Source organism: Saccoglossus kowalevskii, chromosome 20 (assembly GCF_978046115.1).
Source record: "Saccoglossus kowalevskii chromosome 20, keSacKowa6.1, whole genome shotgun sequence".
NCBI lineage: Eukaryota > Metazoa > Hemichordata > Enteropneusta > Harrimaniidae > Saccoglossus > Saccoglossus kowalevskii.
In genome coordinates, this window is record NC_140660.1 from 414,756 (window position 1) to 436,027 (window position 21,272).

Here is a 21,272-nt window from a genome sequence, read left to right on the forward strand (position 1 = left end):
TCAATTACGTGGTTGGCTGTTCATCCAGGTTGCATCCAAATGTCTGCCAGTTTCATCTCAGTAGTGTAAGTTGTGAACCATAGTTAAGATATATCAGATACAACAGAACAAGCCGGTCTGCTCAAAATACTAGCAACACGTTTTCGGCTGTTTCCATGGTAGGACATGAATGTGAAGCTAACGTCGATTTATAACTAAATGCAGTCAGCTGGCGCATACGTGATAATAAAATAAATACGATATTTACTATATGGGGGCCGCCATCTTGAATGCAGCATAAAACTAAATAAGAGACAAGTTGTGAAATGCGTTTTTCAGACTCCTACAAATCAGGTATATGACATTGTTGATAAAAGGATGGATAAGTAGATGCACTCACCGGGGTCAGTAGCAGCTGGCAAAACAATAGAAACAATAGCAGGTGGCATTGCAATTGTCGACATTGGGGTGGCTGTTAAGAAATAAAATTATTCATAGAAATTTTTGAGTTTTCTTTTCCAGAGGACAAATAGGTTTACTATCATGAAATGAGATGCTTGTTTTATATTTATCACATTTGTATTTGAAATTTACCTTTCATTCAAACTTGGCTTATACCGGTATATATATACTAAGTAAGGCTGAACATTCTTACTAATCACACATGTCATCAATAATCAATAGACAGACTTGAATGACAGATTCTGCTTATGCAGAACTATACTTGATAAATCAAACAAAAACTGCTCAACAATATATTTACCGGGGCAGGCGAGAACTTCACAATCTTTTTCCTCAGATTCGTTTCTTTCACAATCTTTCTCATCACCACTTGGATGAGAGTTGATTTCAATGAAGATCCTTCTTCTCCACATGTTTTAGAACATGGTGTCCAGGATGTCCACGAAGACCATTCTCTATCCTCTGATATATAACAATGATACATGACACGTGAAAATGTCAGTGAATTGTAGATTTGATTGACTGAAATAAAAATCGTTATGTCTGTCATTGAGTAACTGATTAATGTTTTGGTGCCCACCTTTACAATCATATTGATTGCAGTCCAATTGTCCAGCTACACATGCTAATGAGAAAAGCATATTAATACATTTTGTTTTAAGAATTATAAATTTTGATGTGGTGTACAAGTTCAATTCAATGCATCATTCACTGACTTACCAGTTATTACAGTCAACTTTAATAATGTCACTACTATCCAGGTATCAAACAAGTACAGCCGCAATACATAAGGTGAATATACAATTCCAAAAGTAAACAAAAAATGTGCAAGGAGATACAAACCAATGACACTAGTCCACTAGGACCTCCTGGTCTCCCTGGTTCACCAACAACAACTGGTTCCCCAATATCTGGAATAAGTGTAGGGCCAGCAGGACCCACAGGTCCCAAGGGCCTCTTGGTTTCCCAATAATTTCAGGTATTTTCAAATCTTCTTTCTCTTCAGCAGATAATGTAGGTCCTCCGGGGCAACCTGGTTCACCAACACTGGGTGGCAATGTCTCAGAGTTTAGAGTTTGGCAATCTGTTCCTCCGAAACTACCAGGCCTGCCTGGTCTTCCAGGACCTCCTGGGCCACCTAGTCGAAGGGGATTACCTGGACCACCAGGGCCTAATAGCTCTCCAGGTTGTGGTACATCTTCTTTTTCATCAGGTGAAATTGTAGGTCCTCCTGGTCTACCAGGACTATTTGGTCCACCAGGACCTCCTGGAATTATTTTGAAAGAATGCTTATTACTTGATAGCCATAACAGATGGATTTAACCAAAATATGATTAACAAGTGAAATAAATAATTTTGTTATTGTAAACAAAACATTTGAAGATGACACAGCCCCCACTTGTCAGATGTGATTATAGTTGGCTATGAATTATAAAGAAGATTAAGTTGAAAATCAATGTTACAAGGCAACGACATACGCTATATCGACATATCAAGTAAGTCTATACCAAGTATAATCTTATTTGGACTAATTATTAACAAAAACTAATTAAATATGCAAATGAGCCCATTAATTAAGTTGAAACTCAATATTGCATAGCACATATCGTATATTGACAGATCAAGTAAGTATATAACAAGTTTGGTCTCATTCGGACAATTAGTTCACAAGATATTAAGAAAAATTCAAAATTAATAAATATGCAAATGAGCTTGTTAATAAAATTGAAACTCAATATTGCATAGCATATATGTTATATTGACAAATCAAGTCTCTACCAAGTCTGGTCTAATTTGGACTATTAGTTCACAAGATATTAACAAGAATTCAAATTAATAATTAAATATGCAAATGAGCTCATTAATTGATTCCTTGAAAAAATAAATCAATGTCCATCTGTACCAGTGGTCACTCTGTCTTTGTACCAAGTCTCAGCAAAATAGGTCCAGGCACTCCGAAAAATGATGATGGACACACCCCAAAAAATGGATTTTACTGGATTTTGACATTCAAAATGGCCGCCAGGCAGCTATATTTGTTCAAATCAGGAAATAAGTCCATGTGAATATGTATACCTCCTCATTGTGTCTTTGTACCTAGTATCATTGAAATCAGTCACGGCATCTCTGAGAAATATCAATGGACAGACAAAAGCCATGATTAACAATCAAAATAGCTGCCAGTCGGTCATATTTGATCATTTCAAAAAAGTAAAACAATGTGCATCTGTATGGGTGGTCCCTTTGTCTTTGTAACAAGTCTCAACAAAATCGATCAAGCCATCTCCAAAAAATGAAGATGGACACACAAGGACCAAATTTGACTGAATTTTGGCATTAAAAATGGACGCTTATCAGCCACATTTGATCAAATCGGAAAATAAATTGATGACCACAAAGTTTTTGTTCCAAGTTTCAAAAAAATTGGTCCAGCCATCTCCGAGAAATCACTCCGGATGGACTGACGGACTGACGAAGGCGAAACTACAAGCCCCTCCGGGTGGGGGCTAATAATAAAAACGTAAACAAATATATCAGGTCTATCTGGTCCTCCAGGAGTGGCCCTTGTACTTTTATCAAACGGGCATCTGCATTCAGATACATCCACACATTCTGTCTTATTCAACTGTACCTTTGGTACACTGACAACCAGGAACACACTCTGCACAGTTTGTCTTCTTGGATACATCATCACAAGTAGCAGGAAAAACTACATCTTCACAATTTGTATACTCTTTTCCATCTGTACATTCCTCTGTGAATAGAACAAAATGTGTATTCAGTTAATGGAACAGTCAGTAAATGTTTCATAGCTTACAATGTTCAATTGAGTTTTCATTCTGAGTGAGTAGTGTAGGAACATGTACTGTAAAAAAAATATTTTTGCTGTTTTCAATGGTTGTTTTTTTCTGAATTTTTTTTTTACTGACTTTTGATGATTTAAATATAAAATATAGGAAAACAGGAATTTTCATTGAATTTATTTTCACAGATTTTTGATGGGTTAAATATAAAATATAGGAAAACAGGAATTTCCATTGAATTTTATTTTTAACTGGTTTTTTATGCATTTAATATTAAATATAGGAAAACAGGAATTTTCATTGAATTTATTTTCACTGATTTTTGATGGGTTAAATATAAAATATAGGAAAACAGGAATTTTCATTGAATTTATTTTCACTGATTTTTGATGGGTTAAATATAAAATATAGGAAAACAGGAATTTTCATTGGAATTTATTTTCACTGATTCATTTCAGCGAAAATAGTCAAAATAATTAAAAGTTACCATCTCTGTCGTAACTGGGTACCAGGTGCCGTAGCCTCGTCTTGAGTACATGTGTTATTTGCTTGAGTCATATTTTAATAAATTTCATTGCAATACTTTACCTGTTTGTAGTGTTTTTACAAATGGGCAAATATGGTGTCGCGCGCAGTTATCTAACATGACAAAATTTTACTTTGTTTATGATGTGTTCTAAGCTAGTTTGTAATTTCAGACATTGTTTTGTTAACCACGAGTTGAACCCTGAGAAACTAGATCGGTTTGTGTAGCAACCGTGCGCTATATCCAAACGTTCGCTACATTGTTTCCCATTGCGCTCTCACGGTACTTGTCTGCTTACCACCCAAAATTCCCACCAAAGTTCTGCCTCGTGTTAGTCGTGTGTCACTCCTAATATGGAATGACAGTGTTACGTTTCATTTGTATGCGCCAATCATTAGTGTTGTTTTATTTTCGGAACGTTTTGGCATGATATATTCTAGAGTACAAACACGTGTTTGTTACTTCTCAGATTAGCTGTCACCAAGCAAGACAAATGCCGCTCTAGCGTTTACAATTACATTAACCAGGCAAAGCGCTGTCGTGAGAAGTCCGATTCAGGCCGTCGCTGTAATTCCTCCTCTGGTAGCTTCGCAACTTGATGCACGTTACGCACACCCTCCTTTCTATGTTCTATACGATGTCAACTTCTCATGAAACTATTATTTAGCGATCTATATTTTATATCAAGAAGTATTTGCTGTACAACGTATTGATGTTCATGTTGAGTACAAATAAACAAGTTTGAATTATACCTCACGTCTGTTCAACTCGAGAAAACACAATGCAATCGATGTCAGTTTCAATAACAATTCCGCATGTTTAGTCAGTTCGTCTATGTGATGAAAAGAACACCTCAACGCCTAGTTTTGCGATATAAACCTACCCACCACATATGGACAGACTTGAAATTTAATCATCATTAAACAATAATGTATAGAAGATATTTTTTTCCAAAAACAACAAATATTATTTGGTGTAAACAAAGGATAGATGCCCAGCGCCAGGTTACCGTGGTGACACTATTTAGTTTGTCTGACTTCAAGACAAAGTAACAATGATAGTTCATGCTGTTGACCTGTATGAACCTTCAATAAGTGTTGATATAATTATTTGACTTGATTTGACTTGATTTGATAACAAATACATGTAACAAGTTTACCTTCACATGATTCAATGTTAAATCTCCCAGAGTTCTGAGGAAGGCCGGAACAGTTTTCTCCACTTTTCTGTTTTTTTGGGGGTCTGCATCTGTTGATGAAGCCTTTATTGCAAGTTGCTGAGCACTCATTCCATTCAAACCATGATGTGCCATCACCATTTACCGAATAACAAAAATGCAGCAATGATTATTCACTCACATGTTAATGACTGCATCAAACTGAATATTATTTGAAACATGCAATTCAATTGATGAATATTTCAAGAAATACCTGCACATTCTGACACTACAATATTTTCTGTCTATTTCAGGCATTGGCAGGAGATGGATTGTCACATGTTCTACTTCTGACTTGCTCTGCTGTTTCACCACATGTGCGATCACACTCGCCTCAGGGTGAGCATGAACTCCAGTTTCCATACTCTCGGAATATAATCAGTATAATAATAATTGGTATTTGTTATTTGACAGCGAGGAATCTCAGTTCAGATTAAAATAACTTGATCATTTAACAAAGAAATAACAAGCCATGCATGGCACAGTCCCAGTTAGTTGGATACTTGTCCATGATGATTCATTACATGTTTCGTATCTCTGTACATGAGCCTGGACATATGAAATTCAGTTTGAATACAAATCAAAGAAAGCTTAGAAAGAACTCCCATGTGCTGAGAGTATTGGAAACACATTAAATATAATTCGAAATTACTTAGCTGAAAACTAATTATGCAAATCAGAAAATTAATATGACCAGATTTGAGTGTAAAACTAATGAGGTCTGCGCAATGTAACAGAAAATCTATGTCTCCAAGTTTAATTGAAATGTGATTAGAACCAAAAAATTATGAATTATTATGCTTATTAGGGAATTAATATGAACAGATTTTTACCCCAAACGAATTAGGTTTGTACATTGTCTTAGAGCATCTTTGTACTAAGTTTCATTGAAATGGAATAATTAGTACCGTGAAAACTCCAAAACTTCGACCCCTCTAAAAATTCGAACGCCTGTTTATTTGCCGGGTTTCGGTGTTTTATTTACCTCCAAATTTTCGACTCCACTAAAAATTGCCGACTCATTCTTATTCGAAAATTGCGACCAGTTTTAGTTTTCCCCAAAACGAAAAAAACCCGGTGTGAGCATTCAAACGGGACCTTCCTCGAAGGCATGAATCCGGGTTTCTGATTGACTGAGAGATTTTTATTTTATTGGTAACGAAAATATATTCTAAATAAACGAAGTTTCAAATAAAAACGAACACAAAAATCTCGGCATGCTGCGTTTCTGAATTGTTGATTATTACTGTACTCAGTAGTGATTATAATAATATACACAAAATAAATTTGTTGAATGGTTATGAAATACAAATAAAAGTCAACTTAGTTTCATCGTAAGCGAATGATTCCGGTCTCGTATAAACATTTGATGCTGTAGGATATCCGCCATGTTCTCTTAGGTCAAATAGGTCAAATCGCTAATTAACCAATCAAAAAGCTGGATGATGCCAACGTGTTCAAATTACCATAGCTTATTTAAATATGTTAATGTTATTGAACGCAATGCGGAAGAGATTGATGTTGTAGTACGATATTTTGGCTTGGATTTTGATGCGCAAACGGCATGATTTTTTTTAAATAAAAAAATAAGTTGTTTTTAAAAAATAAACTGGTCATCTGAAGAATAATTTAACATTGTTCACAGTGATAACAGCTCATTCTCGAAAGAAAGCTTACCCGCTCACGCTAGTCACGATAAAAATAATACACGTGTACTCTTGAATAGACAGACGTCAATGACTACGGTAAAACTTAGACTCTATTTTAGCCGGCAGGATTGATTGAAATGTCCGAAAAATGACGCCAAAATACACCTTAAAAGTCCCATTTTATTTTTTTAAATCCCATTTTATTTTTTAATCCAAGGGCGAATTTACGTCAGAATTTGGTCCCTCAAATAAGGGACACGTGAGCTTTGATTCTAACCGGATACATTGCACTGGGTCAGGGAGATAGTTTGCTAAACTTCCATGTATCTTTTGTCCAATGGGTACCTGTACTTCGAACATTCGCAAGTTTTCCTAGGTAGTGCGAGACAGCTTTGTCTTTTGACCTATTAGTTTTGTGCTGACCTCTTCTCCGCGTCTTGATGTTTTGTTTTGCTTGTCATAATACTCACTGATTGATGACTTTGTTTAGATTTTGAGTTTCAACTCGGCCACGACCTTTGCTTTTACCGTGAAACATGAGGAAGTTTACGTCAATTGACGGACATTGCATTTTTTAAAAACTAATGAATCACACTGTCTATCATCCCCATTTTTTCATTTGCTGATTTCTATTCTGAAAAATTCGACTGTCCGAAAATGCACCTTAATTTTGACTCTAAAAACACGTCACATTTCTAACACCAATTATTTAAAACCGGTCGAAATTTTGGAGTTTTTACAGTACTTTAGATATCAGTGTGAAAGCTTAAAATTGGTTAATTATGCAAATTAGGTAATTAATATGTACAGATTTTAACCCACAATTATTCAGGTCTGTCTATTGTCCTACAGCATCCATGTACATTCATTGATATGTGATGTATAGTACCTGAGATATCAGTGTGAAAGTTGGTTAATTATGCAAATTAGGTGATTAATATGCACAAATATTTACCGGAAACTAATTGGGTCTGCATAATTCTAGATTCATTGAAATGTGATGATTAGTACTTAGATATCAGTAGAAAAGCTGAAAATTAATTATGCAAATTAGGTAATTAATATGCACAATTATTTACCCTAAAACTAATCAGGTCTCTGCATAGTCCTAAAGGATCTATGTACCAAGTTTCATTGAAATGCGATGATTAGTACTTGAGATACCCGTGGAAAAGCTGAAAATTAACTAATTATGCAAATTAGGTGATTAATATGCACAAATATTTATCGAAAACAATTAATCTCTGCATAGTCCTTGAGTATGTAAGTACCAAGTTTCATTGAAATGTAATGCTAACTACTTATATCAAATGCTGAAAATTAATTAATTATGCAAATTAGGTAATTAATATGTACTGATATTACCATAAAAGCTATCAGGTCTGTGCAGTGTCGTATGACATCTATGTACCAAGTTTCATTGAAATGTGATGATTAGTACTTGAGATATCAGTGGAAAAACCGAAAATTGACTAATCATTATGCAAATTAGGTAATTAGTATCCACGGATTATTACCAAAAACTAATCAAAACCTAGCATTAGTTCAGAGCATCTATGTACCAAGTTTCATCAAAATCCAATGAGTGGTTGTTTAGATATCAGTGGAACAGTCATGGAACCACTAAAAAATAGCTAATTATCATGCAAATTAGGTAATTAATATGCACGGATTTTTACCAAAAATTAATCAAATCTGCGCATATGTTCAGAGCATCTATGTACCAAGTTTCATCAAAATCCAATGAGTGGTTCTTTAGATATCAGTGGAACAGTCATAGAACAGCTAAAAATTAGCTAATTATCATGCAAATTAGGTAATTAACGAGCATGGATTTTTACCAAAACCAAATCAAATCTGCGCATTGGCCCAGAGCATCTATGCACCAAGTTTCATCAAAAACCGATGTATGGTTCTTGAGATAGCAGTGGAACAGTCGGACACACATACACACATACACACACACATACACACATACACACATACAGACACACTAACTGCAAAGACTCCCATTTTGTGCTTCGCACATGGGAGTCAAAAATACAAGAATAGCATATTTCTGATGATGTATTACAATTTTGAGTCATTTAATACATCTAATTTCTGCTGATACAAGACCAGCAGGTTATTCACTCTGAATTATTATTGGTTATCACCAATGCACACTTCCTTAAGCAATCCCCTATTTTAGTGACTTTATTCATTGTATTTTTCTGTGCTTTATTTCTTGTAATTATTTTGAGAGGTATTAAAGCCAGGAGCTTTAACTTGATATTTTGGTGTATGTGTATTTCATTTCCAGTACTATTGTCTTGTCTATCCCATCCTAACAGTGAAAGAACCCCCTGTCCAGTGTGAGTTCTGTGAGTGGCCCTCTCATTAGCGATAAGCAGGGGTTACACTGTGACATATGGTCAAAAAGCAAGATGGCCGGCAGTCGGTCATCTTTGATCTGATCATAAAACAAACCAACATGGACATGTATAGTAATATGTATGAAATATGACTCCAGGCAGACGGGACTAATAAAGTATGTTTTTCTAAACTAAAATGATCAACAGTTTTGAAAGGAAAATACTTACATTCATCAGAATTTTTATATTTGTCTACATCATCAGGATGCCAAAGGAGTTCACTATAAATTGGACACTGTTGTCTTTTTTTTATTCTTTCTTCCATTGTTACTAAAATAGAATATATCAAGACCTTAAATACAAATGATTACATAACACGTCATAATGCTGGTGAATGACAGTGAACATGTAATAAGGTGATAATATAGCTGGAATTTTTATATTTTTGTAACTTTTAAAGAAGAAAGCCTGCTCTATACATAGAATGACCATGAGTATAAGCGTTGATGTTAGATTAGCGTGGAAAATAGAAATATGAGAACTTAATGAACAATTCATAATGCAGGAAATATTAAATACTTATACCAACATCTTGTGATCAACATGGTGTTCCATGACAACTGAGGCAAGAACCAGGCAATAGAGAATATGGTGCTTACAGTGTTCTACTGCAAAAGAAACTGTTTGATGACACTAAGTATTCTGATTGGTCCCTTTCTTCAATAAGGAGGAGCTATCTGATTAGTCATTCTTTGCCATTCAACAACCTGCATAACTCTAGTCCACCACAATCATTGGAGGACAATATGAGACCCCTCAGATGCATATGTATTTATTAATAGGTATGGTTTATTACCAATATCTACTGACAACATGATAACCCTTCTCTCAGTATCAGTTTTAACTTTGTGAATCACAAAATCTCTTACAATTGTGACAACCCCCCTGCTTGCTGCACTCCCATGAGAAACGATATAGTGCCCAGGCAAAAGCTTGGCCCACTTTGCTTCAATGCCAGGGGTGGAATGACACTCCTGCAGCATAATAATATTGTGCTTACCTTTTTTAAACCACTGAAATACTTTTTTTCTCTTCTTCAAATCTTCTTGGCCTCTGACATTTAAAGAAATAAGATTTACTTCAGCCATTTATGTAGTAATAACATATATATAACTAACTAACTAGTCAAATATTTAATTTTGTAGTCTTTTATGACAATGAGGATAAGAAATAGTTTGATCGAAAAAAGAACTACAATCCCTCTACAGCTAACAATATGAATTGTCATTCTGTATACAATTTATCATTCATAAACAGACTGCCATTAGTGAATCTAACCTGTTTCCCCTTCATTGTAGGCTTTGTTCATTACTGTATGTAGTCCTTGTTTTGTTTTATAATCCCTAGGACACAAGTCTTCCTGGACGAATATACAGTTCTCATCAACACTATGCATGACTCAGCCAGAATCTGTCTGCATTGTAGTCTAATAGGGAATTTGACTATGATGTGGAGTAGAGCATCACTTGGTTCTCTGAACGTTGTCTATCATAACATCTGAAATGTCAAACTTATCATTGATAAGCTCTTTGATTATTTTCTCACAATCCTCTCCATTTTTTTTCTGTAATTCCACCAAAGTGATGATTGTATCCTCAAAGATAGCGTCCACCAAATCAAGTGTTTCTTTCGCAGCACCAAAAGATAATTCTAAAAATCTTACCCGTTGTTCCAAATCCACTACCTTCTGATTTGTTCCTATTGCATTGGTTTCTCGTTCACCAACTGTATTTTCCACACTTACAAGTCGATCCAGAATTACTTTTTGTTTAGCTGCCCCCTCGTCACCATCTTGGAAGTACATTCAGCCAACTTTCATGACCAGACAATTTTCGTAGCTTCTTAGACATTTTTCCAACTTTATGGTTCAGACACAATGTCCATGGTTTAAGGAACAGCTTCTTCTAATCAAAGAAACATAGAAAGTACTCCCGTGTGCTGAGAATATTGGAGACACATTAAAATTAATTAAAATTTACCTCTCAAACAAAAAGCTTGGCAACTAATTTTTGTCTGCTATTTGAGATGCATAACATAAAAACAATGTGATTCACATTATCAAAATTTATAATACAGACAGAAAATTTAATTGATTTTTCATCCATGGTTTTTAGTCTAATTTATTCCAGAGCACTTGTGTGATGAATTCAATTTAAATCTGATTTTTTTAGATATCAGAAATGGGCTAATAATAGATAATCAATATGCATGTTTATCAACATTAAACTAATCATGTCTGTGGATTACCTCAATGAATTATTATACAAATTAAGAAATTATTATGCATAGATTTAGGTCTGTATATTGTTTCAGGGTGCAAATTTTCATTATAATGTGATGATTAATACTAAGTAAATTAGTGGAAAGCTGAAAAGTAAATCATTATGCAAATTAGGTAATTATTATAGATGTATATAAGCCTAAAACTAATTTGATCACAGTGTGTTAGAGTACATATGTTAGGATAAGTACTGTCACAGACCATCTGTGTACGAAGTTTCATTCAAATGTGATTAGAACCAAAAATTATGATTTATTATGCAAATTAGGTAATTAATGTGATCTGATTTTAATTCAAAACTGAGCGGGTCTGTTCTAGAGCGTCTATGTGCCAAGTTTCTTTGAAAAGTAATTATGTAATAATACTTGAAATATCAAAAGCTGAAAATTGATTAATTACTAATAGGTTATTATTATTTCACATATCTGTCTCTACATCGTCATATGTATCTATGCAAGTTTCATTGAAATGTGATGATTACTACCCGAGATATCAGTGCAAAAGCCGAAAATTTACTAATTACTATGCAAGTTAGGTTAATTGCATGCATGGATTTTTTACCCCAAACTAATCACATCTGTGCATTTGTCCAGAGCATCTACCCGGTATGTAGCAAGTTTCATCAAAATCTAATGAATGGCTCTTTAGATATCAGTGGAACAGTCAAGGAACAGCTAAAAATTAGCTAATTATCATGCAAATCAGGTAATTAATATGCATGGCTTCGCACACGGGAGTCAAAAACAGACTGAATATATTTCTATAATGGCAAAAAATAAATGCTTCCCACAGAGCCGACCTCAATATCAAAGCGGCTAGCCGGTCATGACCTCTGACCTATTTCTTAATTGTGTGCAAGAATTGTTAGTGTTTACTAAAAACACAAAATGTCTCCAACATTCAATTTATGTTTTGTTCATTTTGTTGGTATAGTGTAGGTTGTTATTCAGTATTAACGACTTCTGCTTTGCGTTAGTCAATACTTCCGCTATACTGTCTTTGTACATACTTTGCAATATCCTCATAATAACCTCATATCAAAAATTGTGATTGCTAACATTATATACATATGATTATTATTCTTTAATATTTGTATCTATATATTGAACCATTATTATTTTATTGTTAATTTATTTGTAAATAATTGAGCTATTATTATGATATATCAATAAGTTTATTCCATTTATAAAAACAGTATTATATACATATAAATGTTTCATTAACTTTACACACAGTCATCAAAAAATACCAAACACAAAAGAAAAGGATTTACTGCTGTTTTGTCGATCTGAAGAAATGTTTCGATACTATCTGGAGAACAGCACTACAATATAAACTACTCAACATCAACATCAATGGCAAAGTGTATAATATTATAAAATCAATGTACACCAACATGGATTTTATAGTAAAGTTAAAATGATGTCACCTCACCACATTTCAAATTACACAATGGAGTGAAACAAGGCTGCCCTCTAAGCCCAACTTTATTCAACATCCACATAAATGACTTCACAATGATCTAAATGAGCTACAAATGTCAGCACCCGAACTTAGTGGGAAACAAGTCATTGAAAATAACACAGTCCCCGTTAAGTTCTCTTTGTGCTCGTCATATTAAAGCGGAAGGGTTGTCGCGAGCGTGTCCTTGAAACTTGAGTTCCAAGTGGCGTATACAACAGATTGTTTATTTAGATCAAAACACGTGTTTCGTGTAATAGTAATATGGCCAAAATAAAAACAGCCGTTATTCAGCCATCTTTGATCTGATTATGAAACACACTGATATGTATGATGTATGTGCCAAATACGAATGAAAATGGTACAAAAATTGTGGAAATATAGTAGTAAGGCCAAAAAGTCAGATGGCTGTCAATCGGCCATCCTTGACCAGATTTTGAAACAAATTGTCATGGATATGCATCCTAACATGTATAAAGTACATGTATGTGCCAAATTTGAATGAAAACTGACAGAGCACGTCCAAGATACTGCATAAAAAAACAAAAACAAGATGCCTGCCAGTCGACCATCTTTGATCCATCATGGACATGTATCCTAACATGTATAATCTATGTACCAAGTTTGAATGACAACTGACAAAGCATGTCCAAAATACAACATTTTCAAAAAACAAGATGGCTGCCAGTCGGCCATTTTGAATCGAATCGCTAAACCACTGCATGTGCATATGTCCCACATAAGTTACTAGGCACATGCAAAGAATGAACAGAATCGGTCCACAGGATTCTGAAATATGACGTTGGATAGACTGACGCAGGGACAGACGGACACACGGACGGACGGTTGGACGGACAGACTCAGGAACTCATGGACGGTCGGGGACATGTATCCTAACATGTATGATCAATGTACTAAATTTGAATGAAAACTGACAAAGCATGTCCAAAATACGACATTTTCAAAAAACAAGATGGCTGCCAGTCAGCCATCTTTGATCCAATTGTGAAATAAATCATCATGGACATGTATCCTAACATGTATAATCTATGTACCAAGTTTGAATGAAAACTGACAAAGCATGTCCAAAATACAACATTTTCAAAAAACAAGATGGCTGTCAGTCGGCCATTTTGAATCGAATCGCTAAACCACTGCATGTGCATATGTCCCACATAAGGTACTAGGCACATGCAAAGAATGAACGGAATCGGTCCACAGAATTCTGAAAAATGACGTTGGATAGACTGACGCATGGACAGACGGACACGGACGGTCGGACGGACAGACTCAGGAACTCACGGACAGTCGGGGACATGTATCCTAACATGTATGATCTATGTACTAAATTTGAATGAAAACTGACAAAGCATGTCCAAAATACGACATTTTCAAAAAACAAGATGGCTGCCAGTCGGCAATCTTTGATCCAATTGTGAAATAAATCATCATGGACATGTATCCTAACATGTATAATCTATGTACCAAGTTTGAATGAAAACTGACAAAGCATGTCCAAAATACAACATTTTCAAAAAACAAGATGGCTGCCAGTCGGCCATTTTGAATCGAATCGCTAAACCACTGCATGTGCATATGTCCCACATAAAGTACTAGGCACATGCAAAGAATAAACGGAATCGGTCCAAGGGACTCTGAGATATGACTCCGGACGGACGCACAGAGACCGAATTATAAGTCCCCGTTTTCGAACTTCGTCCGAACGGGGACTAAAAAATCAGCTGTCTTCAATACGCAGATGACATTGCTATACTGTCAACAACAAGTACTGGACTGCAGAAAGCACTAGATTTTTTACACAGCTACACAACTCACTGGGGTCTACAAGTGAACACCAAAAAGACACAAATAGTCATCTTCAGAAAAATTGGAAGCAGAGCAGAATCCCTAAAGATCAAATATAATCAGGAAGAAATAAAAATCAAAGAACAATATACCTACTTAGGCCTCACTTTCCAATCAAATGGAAGTATACAAACAACATCAAGCAGACTGGCAGACAAGGCAAACAAGTGCAATCACAAATATACTCAAATAATACAAACAATATACACATCAAACTGAAGCTCTTGAACACAAAACAGATCCCAATATTAACATATGCGGGGGAAATTTGGGGTGTCTTGACAAACCCATCTATCTGGGATAAAACAGACACAGAGAAATTTCATATCAAATTCTGTAGAAACGCTCTCGGTTTGAATAACAAAGCAAGTAAAATAGTATGCCGTATGGAGTTAGGGAGAGAACCACTCATAAACAACATATACAGAGCAGCAATTAAATACTACCAACATTTACAAGGAATTGAAAAATCTGGCATACTATGCACTACAGGATATGAAAGAACATATAAACATACAGAAACCTGGTTGTCAAAGCTACAACAAAATCTTAAAATCTTTAATATACTGTGGAATACTTTATTTTCGTTGAAATTAGTTTTCGCTGAAAAGGCTTTTTGGGCGTTCTTTATGGCATTTATTTTCACTGATTAATTGAATGTGAAATATAGGAAAAAAAGTATATTCACTGGATTTTATTTTTACGGAATCATCCTTTCAGCGAAAATAAATTCCAAGCGAAAATAAAGTATTCTACAGTACATAAATGTATAGACAATATCCCTGTAAAAACACTACAAACTAAAATAAAAGAATATTACAGTGCATTGTGGAAGGATAATATGAGAGACGATGCAAAGTTACGGACTTATCACACATATAAAGACAATCTCAACATGGAACAATACATTACACTTATAAATAGTCAAGATCATATAAGAGAATTAGCCAAATTTAGAACAAGTAATCATAGATTAGCAATAGAAACAGGTCGCTATACAAGACCCAAGCCGCCAATGGAAGAGAGACTATGCACACATTGTAACCAAATAGAAGATGAAATACACCACCTAATAGATTGTAATTTATACACAGAATATAGAAACACTTTGTACAATGCCATAGGATTAATCAACCAAGACTTCAGTAACAAAAACAAAAGAGACAAATTTGATTATATAATACAATCAAGAGATAAGACAATTATATATGCTCTAACTAAATATTTGTTTCAATGCAAAAAAAAAACACAAAAAAAAACCACACTGACTAACGATGTCAAAACTTATTATCAAAGTATGTGTGAAAGGACTAATTTCACAATCAAAATACTAGTAGTATAGTTTAATGTTGCTATTTTTATTATATATTTTTTTACTTAATACATTACTATGTTTTCAATTTACTTTTCAATTTTTACATTACAATTTTTCAACTTCATTGATGTACATAACCAAAAAAGAAATGTAGTATTTTCTTCACGGTGTCAATAAAGCACTATAATTCTATTCTATTCTATTCTTCATTAAAGAACAGAAATGGAACAAGTTTCTAAATCATTATATGCAAATAGGTTCAATAAGAGAGTTTTATTAATTAACAGACAGCTTAAAAAATTGTATTGTACTATATAACAAAAAACAATTCACTCTCAAAATTGATTTGAAATTTTTTTTGTTACAAGGTCACAGGTCAAATATCAACCCAAACCCAAGTTTAATGCAATTATATGAATATATAATTAGAAACAATAATGTACATTGGTTAATGTTATACATACTATGACATGTATGTGTACCAATCATTTATTGGGTACAACAATTATATGCTTAGTATGCTTAATATTGTATGATTTGGTTGTTTTCTTCTCTTTGTTTGCCGCTCCAAAGGCTAATAAAATATTATTATTATTATTATTATTATTATTATTATGGTCTCCAGCAATATCACTCACCCCTGCAATAGTTCACTGGCCTTCACCATGCACCAATTTGGATACACAGTATGGAATGAGGGGACAAAAGCATGCGCTACACACCACAGTCGCTAATGCAGAGAAAAGAAAACATTCACATAAATTAACTGGCCAGGAAAATAATACATTCTGAGAATTAACAAGCATGGTAAATGATATATAACCAGAGATTAGAGTTCACAAGTTGGGGCATCAAGAATCCCCTTTCACAACATTTTCATTTGCAAGGTTTTCTTTCCTGTTGGACATTGATGTTATTAAATGATGGACTCAGCTATGGTAGTATGTGGATTTCAGAGTCGCCCAAAGCAAGTAACCCTCCTGTCAGTCAAAATCTTAAACCTTGTGGAAACATGTAATCAAACTTTAAGTACCAGCCAGGAAGTCGCATAGTCAATTGTGTCAATTGTTAATTGATTTACAAATCTGAGAGAGGTCAACATGTAGATGTAGTACCTATACATTTGATATCAGAGCAATTGGACATGTAGTTTTCAACAAAAAGTCGAAAATATCACTTTTTAGCAAAAATGCAAAAATTATTCACCAAAATTAGAAAATTAAAGATATCATCACAAAATGAACAAATACGAGAGAAGTCCACATGTAGTACATATGAATAATATCAAAACAAAACAAATGAACTTGTGTTTTTTAACAAGAAGTCGAAAATCACTCATAAGATAAGCTCTGCTTGACAATGATTCTTCTGGTGATAAATAACCTAAATTACTGATACAGACACATTCATAGTTTCAATTCACATAATTTTTTATCTGACTGACTGAGCTTGCACTGTGACTTAGAATGTGATTTACATAACAATTCACCAGAAATGTTGTGATGAATCTTGTTTAAACACTGGTACCAAAGAAATACTTTGCACCAATATTTGAGAATGGAAAATCTCAGGAAAATTTCACAGCCACAAAATAAGGTCTTTGATTACCTTAAGGCAAGTAAGTCTCTCAGAAAAGATGAAAATCAGAAGTTTTCTTGTCACTCTTGTTGGTATGTTGTCATAATTCCAGGTTTGGTAGTATATAATCATGAACAATGCCAGCCAAGTTCACATTCTGAAAAGCAAAGAATTTTAAAACTGAAAAACTCATGCCCATCCATCCCACTCATTACCTTCCATTCCACTCATTACCTTCAATTCCACTCAATCAATTCCTCTCATACATTCCGGTCATTTCCTATCACACACAACGCCCATTCATTTCCTATCACACACACACCGACCATTCATTTCCCATCACACACACCTACAATTCATTTCCCATCACACACACCGACCATTCATTTCCCATCACACACACCGACCATTCATTTCCCATCACACACACCGCCCATTCATTTCCCATCACACACATTGCCCATTTATTTCCCATCACACACACCGACCATTCATTTCCCATCACACACACCTACCATTCATTTCCCATCACACACACCTACCATTCATTTCCCATCACACACACCTACCATTCATTTCCCATCACACATACCTACCATTCATTTACTATCACACACACCGACCATTCATTTCCCATCACACACACCGACCATTCATTTCACATCACACACACCGACCATTCATTTCACATCACACACACCGACCATTCATTTCCCATCACACACACCGCCCATTCATTTCCCATCACACACACCGCCCATTCATTTCCCATCACACACACCGACCATTCATTTCCCATCACACACACCTACCATTCATTTCCCATCACACACACCTACCATTCATTTCCCATCACACACCCGACGATTCATTTCCCACCACACACACCTACCATTCATTTCCCATCACACAAACCTACCATTCATTTACTATCACACACACCGACCATTCATTTACTATCACACACACCGACCATTCATTTCCCATCACACACACCGACCATTCATTTCACATCACACACACCGACCATTCATTTCACATCACACACACCGACCATTCATTTCACATCACACACACCGACCATTCATTTCACATCACACACACCTACCATTCATTTCCCATCACACACACCTACCATTCATTTCCCATCACACACACCTACCATTCATTTCCCATCACACACACCGACCATTCATTTCCCATCACACACACCGACCATTCATTTCCCATCACACACACCGACCATTCATTTCCCATCACACACACCGACCATTCATTTCCCATCACACACACCGACCATTCATTTCCCATCACACACACCGACCATTCATTTCCCATCACACACCGCCCATTCATTTCCCGTCACACACCGCCCATTCATTTCCCATCACACACACCGCTCATTCATTTCCCATCACACACCGCCCATTCATTTCCCATCACACACCGCCCATTCATTTCCCATCACACACCACCCATTCATTTCCCATCACACACACCTACCATTCATTTCCCATCACACACACCTACCATTCATTTCCCATCACACACACCTATCATTCATTTCCCATCACACACACCAACCATTCATTTCCCATCACACACACCGACCATTCAATTCCCATCACACACACCTACCATTCATTTCCCATCACACACACTTACCATTCATTTCCCAACACACACACTTACCATTCATTTCCCATCACACACACCTACCATTCATTTCCCATCACACACACCTACCATTCATTTCCCATCACACACACCTACCATTCATTTCCCATCACACACACCTACCATTCATTTCCCATCACACACACCTACCATTCATTTCCCATCACACACACCTACCATTCATTTCCCATCACACACACCTACCATTCATTTCCCATCACATAAACCGACCATTCATTTCCCATCACACAAACCGACCATTCATTTCCCATCACACACACCGACCATTCATTTCCCATCACACACACCGACCATTCATTTCCCATCACACACACCGCCCATTCATTTCCCATCACACATAACGACCATTTATTTCCCATCACACACACCTACCATTCATTTCCCATCACACACACCTACCATTCATTTCCCATCACACACACCGACCATTCATTTCCCATCACACACACCTATCATTCATTTCCCATCCCACACACCTACCATTCATTTCCCATCACACACACCTATCATTCATTTCCCATCACACACACCGACCATTCATTTCCCATCACACACCTACCATTCATTTCCCATCACACACACCGACCAATCATTTCCCATCACACACACCGACCAATCATTTCCCATCACACACACCGACCAATCATTTCCCATCACACACACCGACCAATCATTTCCCATCACACACACCGACCAATCATTTCCCATCACACACACCGACCATTCATTTCCCATCACACACACCTACCATTCATTTCCCATCACACACACCGACCATTCATTACCCATCACACACACCGACCATTCATTTCCCATCACACACATTTACCATTCATTTCCCATCACACACACCTACCATTCATTTCCCATCACACACACCTACCATTCATTTCCCATCACACACACCTACCATTCATTTCCCATCACACACACCGACCATTCATTTCCCATCAGACACACCTACCATTCATTTCCCAACACACACACTTACCATTCATTTCCCAACACACACACTTACCATTCATTTACCATCACACACACTTACCATTCATTTACCATCACACACACTTACCATTCATTTACCATCACACACACTTACCATTCATTTACCATCACACACACTTACCATTCATTTACCATCACACACACCGACCATTCATTTAGCATCACACACACCTACCATTCATTTCCCATCACACACACCTACCATTCATTTCCCAACACACACACCTACCATTCATTTACCATCACACACACTTACCATTCATTTCCCATCACACACACTTACCATTCATTTCCCATCACACACACCTACCATTCATTTCCCATCACACACACCGACCATTCATTTCCCATCACACACACCAACCACATTTCCCATCACACACACCGACCATTCATTTCCCATCACACACACCGCCCATTCATTTCCCATCACACACACCTACCATTCATTTCCCATCACACACACCGACCATTCATTTCCCATCACACACACCGACCATTCATTTCCCATCACACACACCAACCATTCATTTCCCATCACACACACCGACCATTCATTTCCCATCACACACACCGACCATTCATTTCCCATCACCCACACCTACCATTCATTTCCCATCACACACACCGACCATTCATTTCCCATCACACACACCGACCACATTTCCCATCACACACACCGACCATTCATTTCCCATCACACACACCGCCCATTAATTTCCCATCACACACACCGCCCATTCATTTCCCATCACACACACCGCCCATTCATTTCCCATCACACACACCGCCCATTCATTTCCCATCACACACACCTACCATTCATTTCCCATCACACACACCTACCATTCATTTCCCATCACACACACCTACCATTCATTTCCCATCACACACACCTACCATTCATTTCCCATCACACACACCTACCATTCATTTCCCATCACACACACCTACCATTCATTTCCCATCACACACACCTAGCATTCATTCCCCATCACACACACCGACCATTCATTTC

The 21,272-nt window shown here is 36.2% G+C and overlaps 1 protein-coding gene and 1 long non-coding RNA gene across 3 annotated transcripts; both read right to left on the bottom strand.

The window, feature by feature from the left end:
• Positions 1-783: 783 nt before the first annotated feature.
• LOC144342151 (uncharacterized) lies at positions 784-5,401 on the bottom strand. The gene is made up of 6 exons (XM_085494308.1): positions 5,202-5,401; positions 4,931-5,019; positions 3,074-3,196; positions 1,285-1,708; positions 1,022-1,066; positions 784-903 (listed from the first exon to the last, which is right to left on the bottom strand). Exons 1-4 carry the CDS (start codon positions 5,348-5,350, stop codon positions 1,293-1,295), a joined length of 777 nt encoding a protein of 258 aa, XP_085350434.1. The 5' UTR covers positions 5,351-5,401; the 3' UTR covers positions 784-903; positions 1,022-1,066; positions 1,285-1,292.
• Positions 5,402-9,221: 3,820 nt separating this feature from the next.
• Positions 9,222-17,691, bottom strand: LOC144342149 (uncharacterized). Of its 2 annotated transcripts, XR_013418711.2 has the most exons (5): positions 17,582-17,691; positions 16,612-16,703; positions 10,329-10,954; positions 10,051-10,103; positions 9,222-9,320 (listed from the first exon to the last, which is right to left on the bottom strand). It is a non-coding gene; the product is annotated as an uncharacterized LOC144342149 (long non-coding RNA). The 2 variants fall into 2 exon arrangements; XR_014927839.1 differs by lacking the exon at positions 16,612-16,703 and having other exon boundaries at positions 17,582-17,684.
• Between the last annotated feature and the right edge of the window lie 3,581 nt (positions 17,692-21,272).